General features: G+C 38.8%; 1 protein-coding gene across 3 annotated transcripts in view; it reads right to left on the bottom strand.

The window, feature by feature from the left end:
• Nucleotides 1–16,592, bottom strand: part of cep112 (centrosomal protein 112) — a 196,246-nt gene that overhangs the window by 163,467 nt on the left and 16,187 nt on the right. For all 3 annotated transcript variants that reach the window (XM_036589491.1, XM_036589492.1, XM_036589493.1), the window contains exons 5-6: nt 14,282–14,366; nt 8,785–8,862 (exon numbers count right to left, since the gene is read on the bottom strand). In XM_036589491.1, the coding sequence (XP_036445384.1) occupies nt 8,785–8,862; nt 14,282–14,366 (163 nt within the window). The remainder of the gene's footprint in view (nt 1–8,784; nt 8,863–14,281; nt 14,367–16,592) is intronic.

Genomic DNA, 16,592 nt, shown 5'->3' with positions numbered 1-16,592 from the left:
TGGAAAATTGTTGGTTCTTGTGACATCACATTAACAAAAAACTCCAAATGGGCTGTTTTTACAGCTTAGATTTCACACATGGACTGGAGAGTGAATGGTGCATTTTGACAACGTAACAATGTTTACACATTACTTCAAATTCCTTTGTGAAAAAAGGGGGAAATTCAGTTTTGATTGTTTTTTTCTTGTTTCTGTGTTTTTAGTTTCAAATACGAAATCCGCAGATGTCTTTAAAAAGCACTTTATAGGCTCCTGAGCGGCTCTGACTGTCTAATCGCTCGGCCTATTGTCGGGAGATCACAAGTTTGATCCCTGGCGATGCCACAGCCATCCATGGTTAGGAGTCCAAGAGAGCGTATGGTCTTGCTCTCTCTGGGTGGGTAAGACTCTTCCACCCGCACCCAGCACGATGCTAGCCAGCACGGGCGTCTATTAGCTAATGTAACAGAATTGGCCGTTAGTGTTCTCCTCAAAGCACATTGAGCTGTTTGATGATGTTGCATTGGCTGAAAAGTCTGAAAAGATGCCTTCACTCTCCAAGCTTGCTAACACCGCATGATGTGTAGAGACCTAGCTAGCGGGTAGAACTGACAATTTGAAAATGGAAAAATTAGATTAAAAAATAAATAAATAATAAACTGTATGACTTTCATACATCTTCAGGGCCCACAAACATAGTGACTTTGAAGAAAAAAAGAGAGAGGAAAAAAACATTGTTTTTGTTGATCTAGATTAGCTGTTTTTCTCTGGTTTCCTACAAAGTCACAACATCAGGGTCCTGAAAATGTATAAAACACAGACAAACGCACGCACACACCACCGTCTGGGTGTTTTGATTAAACTGTGTGGAAGAGAACTTGGACCGAAGGGGGATAAATTGCTTTCGAAAGTCATCCAAACGAAACCATTGCTCACAAAGCAGACAGACAGATAGTGAGATAGAATGAAACTACACTGTCTGTTGTGGTATGAACGCAAAGGGAGGGGAAGGGGAAAAAAAGACTTCAAAAGACTGCTGATTTTTTTTTAACTTCTATAAAAAAAAAAAGCAGAGAATGACACTTAAGTCATGAATTTGAAACAGTCGCATCCATATCCTGTCTTACTCAGCCCACCCTCCCCCACCACACAATCTGTCCATCTTCTACTCTAATTACTTTTCCACCATGCTTTGACAGCGACAGATTCAAGATTTAAAAGCATGTATCTGAGAGGCCCTTTGCTCAGACAAGGACAAAACCTGTCCATCCATAAGCTGCCCAAGCTGGTCTTTGAGAATCTTCAATACTGCTTGCTGAAGCTTCGCCTGTCCTGATGTCTAACTCTAGATGTGCTGTGTGGCATGGGGAGAGGACTTTGGCAGCGGCATGTATTAAAGTAAATATCTTCAACATGTATTTACAGACATGTTTTGCTATTGCTGGAAGGAGCCTTCTAATATCCAGTTCTAGCCCTGTCAGCACCACCTTGTTAATCTGCTCCTGGACAACAACATTAAAGAACGGGAAGACGAAGAAGAATGGAGAGAGCGAGAGACAGAGACAAGAGACTAAACTGTCTGCTTGGCATGGTCTATCATTCATCAACACATACCTTGCCTGTCAAAAGACTGGAGACTTCTTTTCAAATCTTTTATGTAATGTGTGATTTTCACTGTTATGTTTCAATAAAGCAAGAAAAAAATACATGCGAGTTCCTTTCCTAAATTTGCACAAGTTTTGCAGATTTGGAGACCTCTCTGGTACAAAGTGCAAAACACACATGTGAAAGAACACTGTGTAACATCGGTTGTGTTTTGGACCTCGTCCCCCTGAGCAGATAAATCTGATGATTATCATTATATCTTAATCAGTACTGACTTGACTGCACTGATAGCAGGTATTATAATTGGGCCGATATCAGCAAAAATCACTGAATCAGAAATAACAGAATGAATACAGTCCAATAAGGCCTGGGATGATGATAAAGCTTTAAAGGCATTAATCAGCATATTGGTAAAAAGAGATGCCAGAGAACTAAAGAGTGCAAATTCATTTTAAACAGACTGCTAAGTAATATTAAACAACAGTTACATGTAACGTTTTATTCCTTTTTTGTTAAAACGATGAATTATAACTGGTATCATTACGCTGTTAGGCTATCATACAGTAAATTCGCCACTGTTTCTGCTTTCCCAGAATGAGATCTACTGTCTGAGGATAGTAGAGGTCTGCACTACCGCGCAACGCAACCCAACACAGTATCTTGCGGCGCGGGACTAACTTTCAGTGTCGCTCATGGGAGCGGGCGAAAATCAGACCCCTTCAGGTGGGAGTGGGCAGAAGCACGCATACAGAGAAATCCCACAAATTAATGACTGCCTAAATAAAGTAGAATGATCACTAAATCGTATATGTAAACAATATAACAGTAAAACAGTTCCAGGCATCTAAAGATTAGTTCCAGAGCAACTCCATTATGGCTTTGGAACTTACTTATTTACTTGCATGTGGAAATTTGACTTTGCAATCATTTATTTAAAATAAAACAATAAATATCTAAGATGTCATTTTTGTCTCTTGAAAAAGTAAATACACCCCTGGCTTCAGTAACTGCTCCCTTTGGCAGAAACAACTTTTTGGAGGTGTTTCCTATAACCATCTACCAGCTTATGACATCTATTGAGAGATAATTTTGTCCATTTCTTCATGCAGAATTCTTTCAACCATGCAATGTTTGAGGAGTTTCTTGCACGTACAGCCTATTTCAAATCCCCTCCACAGCATTTCAATGGGATTCAGACTGGGCCTTTGACTAGGTCATCCTGTAACCATTTCTTCATTTTGAGTCATTTCTTGATGGATTAACTTGTGTGTTTAGGATCTTTATCCTGTTGCAAGGTTCACTTTTCAGCTTTAAATTTTTTACAGCCTGGTCTCACACTGAGCTCAGGCACTCTTTGGGTTAAAAGAGAATTCATAGTCAATTCCATGAATGCATGTTGGCCAGGCCCTGAGGCAGCAAAGCAGCCCAAAACCATAACATTTCCACCACTATGGTTTACTGTTAGTATGAGGTTCTTCTGATCAAAAGCTGTCTTTGGTTTTTATCAAACATGGCTTCTGGTACTGTGGCCAAACAACTCTATCTTTGACTCGTCTGTTCATAGCACCAGAGGTCCTGGTCCTTGCCTTGATATACATTAGCAAACTTTCATCTTGCCTCAATGTTCATTTTAGACAGTAAAGGCTTCCTCCTGGTGCACCGATCATGAATATCAAATTTGTGCAGTCTTTTTCTAATGGTAGATTCATGCACTTTAACACCAACAGTGGCAAGAGCTACCTGCAGATCCTGTAATGAAATTCTGGGGTTTTTGGAGACTTCCTTTAGCATCTTACAGTCTGCTCTTGGGTTAAATTTGCTGAGGTGGCCTGGCCTAGTAGGACAAGTTTGCAGTGGTTTCAAAACTTCTTCCTTGCACATGATCTTCCAGACAGTTCCTCCAAGATATTCTCTAACAGTGCTCTAATCATTAGTGCCTTACTTTGACACATTTGAAATAGTGAAATGTGTAGGAGTGTACTTATTTTTCCACATAAGAAAACTGCATTTCTGTTCATTTCAAAAATTGTCAAAAATACTGTGCTAATTCTTTCAGATATGGCCCAATCCAATCCAACAAACCTTGAAATAGAACATACCTATGTGATACTTTGCTGTATAATATAGTTTTTGAGTAGTTTGAGCATCATAGCCTGCTTTAAGATGCTCACCTGAAGGAGCGCTTCAATTAAAAATAACTCATTTTAAAGCTCGTTTTAAAGCTTAAGCCAATACTAAGGTTTCTGTATCGTTATCGACATTGGAAAAAAATGTGGTACTGTGCCATCTCGATGATTAATACTTTCAGTATACAGGGTGATTTAAAAAGATTCATCCAATTTTAAAGCGCCATATTTTCACAACCGTGAGGTGCCTAGGAACCAATCACATACCAATTGAAAGAAGGGGTGACAGTGCTTCTGACTGTCACCAGAAGATGGCTCCCTTCAGTCTGAGAGGAGATGGCGACCCCTGAGCAGAAAGAATTTGTGTTCCCCACTTCAATAAGAGTGAATCCGTCATAACTGTGCAACGTGATTTTCATCGACAGTGAACCTTCAACAGCTCAGAGCGTTCATTGTTGGTTCCACAACACTGGTACAGTACAGCGACACCCAACATGCTCAGTTGAGTGTGGGATGAATTTGACTAAACCATTTACAATTTACTACATTGTTCTGTAATGTTTTACAAGTGAAATAAATCATATTGAAATCGGATTAATCTTTTTGAATCACCCTGTATTTTGCAATGCACAGCATATTTTCATGTGCAAAAATATGGTACAAGGAGTAGCTTTATGTTGGTTTAAATAGTTATTTCTTTCTCAAACCACCAAAGGTTTAAACAACTCAAATTTTTTAGTGCTGATCAGTGCTGACATCACAACAATGGGATAAAAAGTGTAAATATATATCATTATTCAAAGTACTACTTTTGCTGGTCCCTCTACTTCATTTTCATGTGCTTATTTATTAAAAAATTTGAAAAGCTAAATGTCTTTATAACTTTTTATAAACAGTGTAGGTGGCTCCAGCACAAATGTTCATTCTGTTTCTGAGGGTTTTATGTGCAACATGGATTTACACACTGGGTTATTCTACCAATCACCTAAATCACTAGAATCTACAAAGTGCTGTCAGTTATGAAACTTAACTTTGCCTATAGTTAATGTTTAAATCCAATTGCAAAAAAGTTGGGACAGTCGATAAATTGCAAATAAAAACAGAAAGCAGTTCTTTAGAAATCTACTTTGACCTGAAATTGAATGAAAACTGTACAAAAACAAGATGTCATGTTTTATCTTATTGATTTCATTGTTACTACTAAACTTGATGCCTACAACACTTTCCAAAAAAGTGGCAACAGGGTCAATGTAAGACTAGGAACAGCCTTGTGCTGTTGCACAGTTGAAGAGTTGGATAATTGAAGAAAGGAAAAAATTCTGTTTTCAAAACTGGATCAATTGGTGTCTTCAGTCCCCAAAGTGCTGTTGAAATTAAATGTGATGGAACACAGTGGTAAACATGCTTCTGTCCCAACTTTTTTGGAACATGTTGCAGGCACAAGTTTAGATTGAGCGTATATTTATATATAAAAAAAGTTCGTAAGGTAAATCATAGTGTTTTTGTACCATTTTCAATTTAATACAGGTTAAACAGACTGCTTTCTGTTTCTATTGGCATTTCACATGCTGGCCCAACTTTTTTGGCATAGGGTTTGTACAGTACATTACATTACCTTTTATCCTTTGCCAATATTACAATTGTAAAGTCAACCTGAAATGATAAGTGACTCTTTACCTTGTAGGTTCACGTCCCTGGTCATTTTAAGCATGATTTATCAGATCATATATCATTTAAAAGAAAACTGTTTCCCTGTAATCTCTGATCAAAGCAAAGTCACTTTTGTCTGCTTCCAAAACATCTTCTGAGTTTCAACTACATCATCACTCACCAGTGGGCGGGTAAAAAGTAATATTAACCAAAAATGTTATGTTTTACTCAGAAATGCCTCATTCAGATTCACACTGACTTTAACAAACAAATACCTAAACAGTCCCTTTTTTCAGGCACATGCAAATACAGACTCCGGAGGGTCTTGAGCCCTTGCCCCTTTTACCCTCAGATGGTACAAATTCCCTTTTATGATGTGTATAATAAGTGCATTATTATTGCACCTGCCATTTTTCAAGATCTATACCATGAGGTGAGACTCAGACTCACCCTAGGAATAGAGCTTGTCGGTTTTGTTAGGTCCTATGAGACCTCTGCCGCAGTACCGACCACCTGTGGAGATTTCTCCATAGTAACTGTCATGCATCACCACAGCACTGGAAATCCAACCAATAAAACACAGCATCAGATCCCATGATGTGGTTATTCTGTAAAACCAAATAATGTTGGAAATAAGGGGTGTTAACTTGCTACAAAAAAATTCTCTTTCATGTAAAAACAAGGATTTGTATGAGACTCGGTAGAGCTCTTAAAAAGAGTTACAACTAAACATTAATAATCATGATTAAATTGTGAAGTAAGTGATGGCACAGCTTTGTGTGTTGGCGACCAGGGTTCAAATCCCTGCACAGATAATAACATTACTGTTTTTGGCTGGCTTTGGAAAAACTACATTTGGTTTTATCTGAAACATGACTACACAGTCTCTTTTGATAAGAGTGATTACAATATACAATAAATTCAGTTTATTTCACTATCATGTTGCCCTTGTCTCCCTGCCCCCCAGAAGGTCCAAATGTGTGATGGGTCTCGTGACTGGACATGGAAAAAAAAAGGCTTTTCAATGTCTTTGCAAATCAAAGGATAAAAAAAAATGTAGCAGCTGGGAGAAAGACAGAGACAGAGAGAAGGAGCAAGAGAGAAAGTGACAGGGTGGGGAGTTTGATTCAGGTCCATGCTATAAAGCTCTGTGTTATGACACGCTTTCCTAACCTCACTCTAAATGTTCACTCCAGGGTCAAACACATCAGTGGGATGATAAAAAGAATGCTGTTCAGGCTTGTCTGACATGTACGATGGCAAGCAGTTGGGTTAAGCTTAGCCAACAGTGTGCTCAACAGCAGAGATGTTAGATGTGGGGGAGAGCGTTTCAGATTTATTAGGTAATTAGGAATAACAGTTTGTTTTATATGCAGACTAAAAGAATAAGCATGCTTATTTAAATATATGGATAGCAGAACTTACTATTAATTTACTTAATTTGCCACTGGAATAACATCTGGAGATTAGAATGAAAAACAGAAAAATTGGGTATTTTCTTGTGATTTTAAAATAACATAACATTTTGAGTGCGCACCTAACATAGAACTATCAAGAATGTTCGGTCACAAGTAGCTCTCAGGAAAAGACATATAGGCAAATCTGAAAATGTGAATGTTCTTAGAAGAAGAAAGACCAAATTGTACAAATAGTTAATGGTTTATAGTATGCATTCTGATTAATTTTGACATTCGAGCATCCAAAAGAGGTTTGGTTAATCATATGGAAGGACAAACAAAAAAATATATTACATAAATAAATAAAGAAAGAAAGAACGTGACAAAAAAGCAGGACTGTAGGCTTAGTGTAGGTTTAGCTTTTTAGATGACAGCGCTGGTGTTGCACAAAAATATAGCAACACAGAGGAACATATTTTATTATTCAAAAAAAGCAGAGGGACATTGGTAGGTTTTGTGTTGGATGAGTAACAAGCTCCCTCTTCAAATAAGCTAATGAGCTAACAGAGTTAACCTGTCACATTGGATGCTGATGCGGGGGAGGTGAAATTTTTCCCTGTCCACTATGTCACTACAGTCTAATCAATGACCACTTCTGGTACGGTATGATGAATCGACCAGGGACAGGAAGTAGCAAGGTAAAAAGGTCCATTTTGATTTCTGCTTTAAAATTCTAATAAAAACTGAATGAGCTAAAAGAATTGAAATGCTTTGCCTCAGCGTCATCTTATCAGCACTATCTATAGATCTCTTTAAGCTTTTTTAAATGTCTAGTAAACCAGCCCGATAAAGACATGGCGAGTCTGATCCCAAATCAGATTTGCTACTCTGTCCTCCAAAACACACGGCCTGATCCCTCTCTAAACTTTAAGTGGAGGGCCAAAGAGGCCCCTGTGTGACCTGACCGTAGCAGACGGTCGGTTGTTATCACGTCGTCTCCAGGCCAGAGGGACGAGGTGCAGAGCTTCACGTTCGAGCCTGATGCTGCAACAGATTACTCCAGCATGGGCCCGGGCTGCACGTGTAAACACCCCCGCCAGCAGCATGGGGGCCGGCTGCTTATCGCCTGCCTGCCTGCCGCTCTGATAAGGTAGAACAAGTGTGGCCTTCTGGGTCGCTGCCGGCCGCACTTGCACCGAAAAAAGCCCAGCATTTCGCTCCGAGTTTGGCCTGGCGATGGAATTGCGTCAGACGCTTTCAAAGACTGAGAGAGAGTGAGTGAGAGAGAAAGAGCAAAGGCTACTAAGAGAAGCCTGAGCTCAACAGAGGCCTGCAAAGCTTCAAACACTTTGATCCGCTGAACTCCGAAAGCCGACGTCTTAAGCAATTAGGCCCCAAAAAAATATCCACTGCAGTCTGGTTTCCTCCAACATTCGGTCATCAATTGTGAATATAATGCAATCAATCTTTCAAAACCAAGAAACCATTTCACTACAGCAAGAACACAGGCTATGAATACTGAACACCAAACAACTGGAACAGTACTGTGCAAACCTCAGATGGACAGAGACAGAGATAGACAGAGACAGAGACAGAGACAGAGAGAGAGAGAGAGAGAGAGAGAGAGAGAGAGAGAGAGAGACAGAGGGAGAGAGAGAGGTTTCTAGACACGAGGCAGTCACAAATGGTGTTCACTTAGAGAAAGCATTTTGTGACAGTTTGGTGGTCCACCAGGCACCTACCTAGTAGTTACACGGTTGTTAGGTGTTCCATATGTATTAATAACTTTTTGAACTCCAGTTTCAGAAAGCCCTGTTTTTTCATTTATTATGTATTATTTAGCTACTATTATTTTTATTTGACCTTTTCCTTCCTTATGCAGGCAGATTATTTTATATCTATCTCCAAATATCTCCTGAAAAATAAGCTTGTGATTAATGACCACTTTGACTTGTACTGTATAACTATAAAGAGGTCAAAGTGAACTACTAGTGGGCTTTGCACAGACTCTCAAAATGGCTCGTTACCCCAAGGTTCCAGCTGTTGAGGCGGACTTCAAAGTCACTATCGTCAGAGGAGATGGGCTGTTTTCTGTGCCGGTCATCCTAGAAAAGTACAGTGAGGGAAACAGAAAGGGGGAAAGAGAGGGGGGGGAAGAGAGAGAATGAGATTTTACACTGTCATTAAAAAGCCATACTCTGAAGGCACCTTGCTGCATGATCACTAATTCACTTTTCACTTCTTCATTTCGGCCAGCTGCAGAACGCCTGGGGAATACTGGCCAGGTTTCTCCAAACTGACTTCAAAGTAAAAGATCCCATATTGAATTATGCTCTTTAAAAGGGGGCATTTCAAAATTATGGTAATTGCTGGCCCTTTCAACTGAGCCAGAGTCAGAATTAATCAACATATACAGCTGGTCAGCTGCTCTTTAAAACGTCCAGCTCTTGCAAAGACCATTTTTTTTTCTTTTTTTTAAAAACAATAAATGGCTAAAGAGAGAAGCAACAAGCTTTTAAAGGATTCACTGTTCTTAAAGAGCATATATACCTAAACAAAGAATTTTGTTCATTATGCTAAGCTACACAGTCCCAGAACTCTTTCCATGATGCACTCAGATGAACTAAACATTCATGCAGCTCAAAAATTCTAATTATGAGATATTTAATAGTTTAAGAATTTATTCAGATTTATAATTCAATTTTCCATTCACCCCAGATGTCGATCTGCTGAGACATGTTTGGTGTCCAAATTTTGCTTCTTTAGCTTAGCACAGGAGCTACAAGGCTAACATTGCTAACCAACACTAGTAACACTACAGCAGTCACCCAAATCTTTTCCATAAATACATGCAAAAAAAAATTCTGTCCACCTGGAACAGATTTCACTTTTAGTACTTGCTAGAAATGCTAGCTTTATAGCTCCAGCATTAACCTAAAGAAAATTTGGACAGCAAATATGTATCAACTGACTGACTACATCTGAGGCAAGTGCAATCATTTGTAAATTTGATTTTTCATTGAACCATTACTTTAACCTTTAAAGGAAAACACAAACAAAAACAAACTTCATGTAGAACGTTCTCTCTCCTTTAACTGGTTTATTTGCTTTTCTGTTCTTTTTCTGGACATTCTAAAAACAACTGCAAACTTTAGAATGTTCACATATGCTGCTGAACATTTGATGCAAAAGATGCACTATATGGCCAATAGTATGTGGACAGAAATGTGCATCGGGAACTTCCTAAAATGAGCTGCCATGGCTGGGCAGGTGCCCACATACCTAAGATCACTATGCACATCGTTAAACATCTGTTGAAGTGGTGTAAAGAGCACGGCTACTGGACTCTGGAGCAGTGTAAGTGTGTTCTCTGGAGTGACGCATCACGTTTCAATATCTGGCAAACCTGGGTTTGGAAGATGCCAGGAGAACACTACCTACCAGAATGTATAATGCCAACAGTAAAGTTTGGTGGAGGAGGAATAATGGTCTCGGGCTGTTTTTTCAGTGAAGGGTAATGTTAATGCTGCAGCATACAAAGACAACATGTTTTAGACAATTATATGCTTTCAACTTTGTGGCAACAATTTGGGAAAGGCCCTTTCCTGTTTCAACACGACTATGCCCATGTGCACAAAGCAATCTTACCAGAAGATCAGAGGCTATTACAGCATGGTTTCAGAATGGGAAGACCAACAAGCTCATACAGGTGTAATGATCCACTTGACCACTTACTTATGACCATACAGTGTATGAGATGAAGACAGAAAGAGAGAGAGAGAGAGAGAAAGAGAGAGAAAGAGAGAGAGAGAGAGAGAGATGGAGACCTTCGTGCTCCAGATGTTTGGCTGTTCCACACTATTTCCGCTTTGCTCCTTTCCACGTAGCTAACTCCATCACTGGGTGACTCCCCTCCAATTCCAGGGGCTCTACTTTTGCTACCCCAGACTCATACTTAAATTACCATTTCCTGAGGAAATGCTCATCCAAGATCACTTTGCAGGCTTCAGGTTGGTCTCTTCACACCATGGAAGAGAAATTAGGAAATTTCTAATAAAGCTCTCTGCTGCTAAAGCACACAAACACTGTTTGAATTCAATAGGAGTAAGAGAAGTGGAAGGTCCTCACTAGGCTAAAGCCAACATGGGATAGAGCCTCACATTACAGAAAGAACCATGAACAGAAATCCCAGCTTGATTAAAAGTCCGCAATCAAACAGTGCCATGTGTTAAAATCCCTATCAGTAGCCCAAAGGAATTGGAAGAATGTGTTCAGAGTTCATGTGCAGTCCAGTCCTGAGAGAGAGCTCAAAGGCCTGATTGTTACAAGTAACCCCAACCTTTTATAGGGTCATTATCAATCCAGTGATATTAACTAGGGACTGTCATTTAAGGAATTGATTAATCTGTCAATTACTGAAACTGCTAATCTGTCTTCTAATTTTTTATTCATCAGATAAAAGCCTGTCATGTTAATAACTGAAACTATCAAGATTTTTGTGTTTTCTGTAATTTGTGTTTTAGCTTACTTGCCCTTGATTGCATTTGATTAAACAGTAATTATTAGCTTGTAATATTTCTATGGAAAAAAAAAACAACACTGTGCTCGGCACATTTGCTTATCTGGCAACATAGTATAAGATGCAATGGAAGTCACGTCCTGCGCTGTGATCATGTCCTACTTTTGAGGACCAGTGAATTAAACCTCAGTATAGTCAGTTGGATAACAAATTCATCTCAGAACTGTGATTTTTAACATATCTATGTCAAAACTGTGAAGTTCACAAAACCTTGCGCAATATTGCAAAGTATTCACTGTTTAGAATGTAGGCTAATCAACACGGTGACTACAAAAAGTTAATGTCAAACCAACAGTCGTAGGCCTGACATACTCATGATTAGCACTTCATGAATAATCAGCATGTAATCGGCATGTAAAGATGTTTTTACTACAGCCCTAATGAATTATAATAATATTTGCATGAAATTGACAACTCACATTCCTATCGGTATCAGCAAAATTTCGTTTTCTACTGCAAGGAAAGCAACACTACTCTGCTGTCGCCAGGAGAGGGCGCCCTTCCGAGTTTTAAACACGACTGGGGGGGTTCAAGGAGCGAAATGAGTCGCAAAATGTACTTTAGCAACATCTGAAACATGGAGTTATATATTCCCCGTTTGAGTAGAGCGATCGGTGATCTATTCTGTGACCAAGTGCGAGTGATGAGATAAGTGACATAACCGTACTGGCCCAGAGCGAACTCACCTCTTTCCTAACATCCTAACAAGCTTTAGCAGTGTTAAATCACGTCTGCTCCTCACAACTACAGTGCTGTGCGTTACAGCGCTCAGACAGTCATATTTTAGTATTAGTGCATCCCTAAGCAACGAAAGTGAAAGAAAGGGCACAGCTTGTGTTTGAATACTGTGATATGCTCTGAAATGGATGTGGTAGGAGTGATGGCAGTAAGGTGGTGTGATCCATCATTGACGTACTGAGCCAGCTAATGTTTGCTGTCCGTACTAAGCTGACGTTGTTGAGAAACTAAACAGTTTAGCACTTGCAACCAGACAGCCGAGCACTTGTCACCAGGCAGCTTAAAATAATTTTAAAAATAAGTTTTCTTTCTTAAATTATTAATATTACAAAAATTGCGGCTGTGCTTTTCCAGCTGGTAAAAAAACTGCTCACTAGAAACTTTCTCCCGCTATCCCATGACAGATTTATGACATGTTCCACTGTTCGGCAAGTGTTTGTCATGTTCTGACCTTAAGTGATAGTTTAAAACAGCAATTAACCACTCAGGGGCAAACATCAGCCTTTAAACTATCAAAAGAAATAACGATGACATTTATCACGATATGTATCGATATCGACTGATACATTTTTTTTTTAGCATGATAACATTTTGGCCATATCGCCCAGCCCTACCAGGAACACCTGCTATAGCCCTATGTAACTTTGGAGGAGCGGGCACAAGACCTCTCGTGAGAACTGCGTAGCGTTTTACAGCACCACATCACACACCAACAACTAAGGGTCTTTAGCTAGCATAAGAAGTAGCTCGGTATTCTTAGCATTGACATCATGAAAGAGGCTGCGAAAAGACTGAAGGAGATGTTGGCGGTAGAAGCGAGAAAGAGAAAGAGAGAGAGTGACTGAGCAAGAGACCGGACGAGAGTACATCTTGGACTGGCTTTTACTTGTTGGCGAGAGCTAAAAGAGATAAAAGGATGTAAGACAGTCTCATGAACAATTTGAAACCAACAAAAATGCGACAGAGTTCATATCCCCAGCAATGTTCTTTATGAAAGACTGCGATGTAGGCTGTAAACTTATCGATGTCCTTATCTTAACCTTGTAAGTCGACATGGTTCTTTCTCTTCTCATGTGTTGTGCTGAATTCTGACTTCCCAGCACAGCTCCCCTTTGTGTGCACGTGCGTCATGCAACCATGTAGACACTACAGATTACACTTGCGACTTTGGTTGTTTACACATAGAAACAACCAAAATCCTGAGTGTAATCTGTAGCGTCCATATGCCTGTGTGATGCGCATGTACACGAAAGGGATTCTGTATCCTTCAGCCTGTCAACAAATGCACATGTACAACTGTCCATGAGGGGGGCTCAAAGCATGATTTGTATTTACAACAGTGGTGTAAAAGCGAAATACACTACTCAACTGTAGGGAGACCCCAAGAACAAAAAAAGTCCAGACTACAAGAATGGGACATATGATTACATAAAAGTACAGCATAAGACTAAGCCTTGTTTCGCTAAAAAAGGAGTAGCAGCAGGGTTACTATAGTTAAATAAAACTAGTAAAATGAGAACTAGCAGGTAAAAAAGAAATGCGTGTTAACTGTAATAAAATGAAAAATTAATATAAAACTAACTAAACTTCATGGAATAACTTAATTTTTTCAGTGCATGAATGAAAGTTTAGAGGTAGATCCCTTTTATGTTTGGTTGTCTTTAAGGAAAGCCAAGCTGAGTTCAGCTGACTTATGTTAATTTGACTCTAGCATTACCAAATATCTACAACATCAAATATCACAGCATTCATAATGATACTCGAAAGTAAAACTGACATTAAATAAAAACTGAACTAAACCTTTTACTTTGCAGAAAGTAAAAATAAAACTACTGAAGAATCAAACCCGTCACTATTAATGCACCCTTAAAACAAACTAGCCTAAACTGAAATCAAAAACCAAAACCAAAAACTAAATAAAAATGAAAATTAATGAAAATTTCAGAACTATAATAACCCTAGTAGTCAGGCAAAAATATGTTAAAAATAATTAAGTGTTGCCATGTGGCAAAACTAATTAGCAAACACCAATTTAATTTTTAGACCATGCTGATTGATCTCTTAGAAAAGGCTGACAAGTAAATTATGGCTTCCTTAACTAAACAATGTGTCATTTATGCAAATTCACATTAATTGTTTTTTTTTTGGCATAGAAGTTGATGACATCAGTTTTTTTTTGTTTTTTGTTTTTTTTAAAGACTGCTCACCATCTTGTCCTCCTTGGTAGAGTGTTTGAGTGGACTAGAGGATAAGGGTCTGGATGGAGACTTGTCGCTGAAAAGATTCCTCCTCCTGAAAGAAAGACAAAAATATCAGATTTTTGTTTTGGCTTTTTCAGCAGATCTTCAAATAATGGAAATAATAGTTCTCTATGGAAATCATGCCTTCCAAACATCTGCACGGCTCACAAAAAAGAAACAGGCCGACTAGCCAAAGAGACAAACATCAGCCAGAAGATCCCAGCTTCCTCATCATCATCATCATCACCACTGCTCAAAACAACACGATCATGGATAAAAATCCAAAAAGCCATCTGCACTTTTCACATACAGACTCCACACGCCTACGTCTAATTCACTTCAATGCATCTCATGTCAGACAGCCTCACAGTTTACGTGCCCACATAAAATCAAGTGGGGCTTCCAGTCAAAGCCTTTCTGCAGTGCTAAGAAAATGATAATGTGCTGGGTCATGTTCTGGCCCTGCTCAGATGTCCCTTTAATGTTTGGTGTTGGTATTCATTTGCACAGATTAACATGTGAAGCACATTTCACTCATCTGGTCGACTGGGTTCTTCTGATTAGCTTAGCAGTAATAAGTTCACTCCAGTGTTTTCAGTCAAACCGATCGTCAAAGAACGTCACACATGAACCTGTGTTTGAGGCGATGGCGCTGATTTTGACAGGCATGGCAAATTCGCTTCAGAGGCTAATTAAGTGTTCATGAGCTAATTACAAATGCTTAACGCTAATGGCAACTAATTAAAGTAATCCCTGGTTAGGCAAATCAACAAGAGAGAGAGAGAGCTTCATGACCATACAAAACAGGCACTTCCTTAAAGGGAAATTCCACTGATTTTTCAAAATTTCTGATTAATTAAATCACTATGACAAAGTCATTCAGAGTGGTTTGATGTAAAATGCTCAGTTCTAGAGAAAATTTCTGAGTCAGAATTGTTCACACTGGTGGTGACTGGAACCAGACGTCCAAAGCATTTAATACCTTTAAACATAAAAAAAAAAAAGTTACTGCATGAAATGTTCATGAGTATGCTGTCTGATGCCTGAGACATTGTTTTCTGATGGTTCTGAGATAGAATTTAAGCTAAAACTTTGTTTTTAAAAACACACTCATAGTAGAAAGGTACTTGCAGGGCATTATGGGGCAAAATAGTACCCAAACAAATTTTTACAAAGATTTATCTCTATTTTACTATTATCAACATTATGTATAAAAATTTCAGACACATGTAGGTTCACTGGTTGTTTTGTACAGGAAATGAAATAGCTATGTTTGAACTGTAGACATTGCGATTCCTGGTTCCCATCACCACCACTGTAAAGAAATCAGAGTCGGCAAGTTTCTCTGTAATGAACTATTTCACAATGAACCGGTCTGAATGACTTTGTTTAATCTCATCAATTAAATTATGCAGAAAACTTTAGTGAAAAATCAGTGGAACTGCAGGCTGTACAGATGTTTTCTTTAAAGCACAGTCTTTTAACAAGGATATGTAGGTCATGAGCATCTTTTCCATCTTGCTTTTTATCTACATCATTCAGATTACACTTAAAGTTCTGTACAGTCTACATGAGCTGTGTTACACCATGCTCCTTCATTCACAACACTTCAGTTGTTTAGGAGTTTTGTTTATAATTATTGTACGTATGGTAATAATATGGTATTGTACATATGGTAATAATATGCAGGCAGTAAGAACCAACAACTTTAGATACAAACAAAAAAAGTGTAGAAAATGTCATACATAAAATCTACAAAAAAGAAACATGATCAGTTTCCCAGAAAAAAATCAGACCTAAACTGGGCCTAAAAAGGATTCACCATTTCTATGGTGAATCACTGTTGGCCCTGCAATTTAGCTGAAGATTATACTTAATCCATGTATGGGGAAACTGGCTGACCGTGACAAAGAATCCTGCTTAATCTTTAGAAAACTGTCCATATCCAGGCATGAACAAGCACATACACTGGTTTATTTTTAATAGTAGTTCAAAGTTAAGACTGTTAACAACATGCTAACATTTTTAACACATCATTAACGCATTCACCTAATTTGACCTTTCAAACCTTACACAGTGCCAGCCTGATACCTAGCTGCTCATGTGCTGTTTCTATGATTCCATGACTGTAGTCCTCTTGTTAAAATACAGCTTTTTAGTGGCAGGTCCACAGTTAGCTCTCTTGATAAAAGTTACTTTGAGCTGTGAATTTGTTCACAGAAGTATAACAAGTCTGATCAGTCATTTACATGCAAAAAACACCTGACGCTGGCAATAT

Source organism: Colossoma macropomum, unplaced genomic scaffold (genome assembly GCF_904425465.1).
Source record: "Colossoma macropomum unplaced genomic scaffold, Colossoma_macropomum, whole genome shotgun sequence".
NCBI classification, from domain to species: domain Eukaryota; kingdom Metazoa; phylum Chordata; class Actinopteri; order Characiformes; family Serrasalmidae; genus Colossoma; species Colossoma macropomum.
Note: the sequence above shows the minus strand (reverse complement) of the source record. Positions and strands in the feature narration are given on the sequence as shown.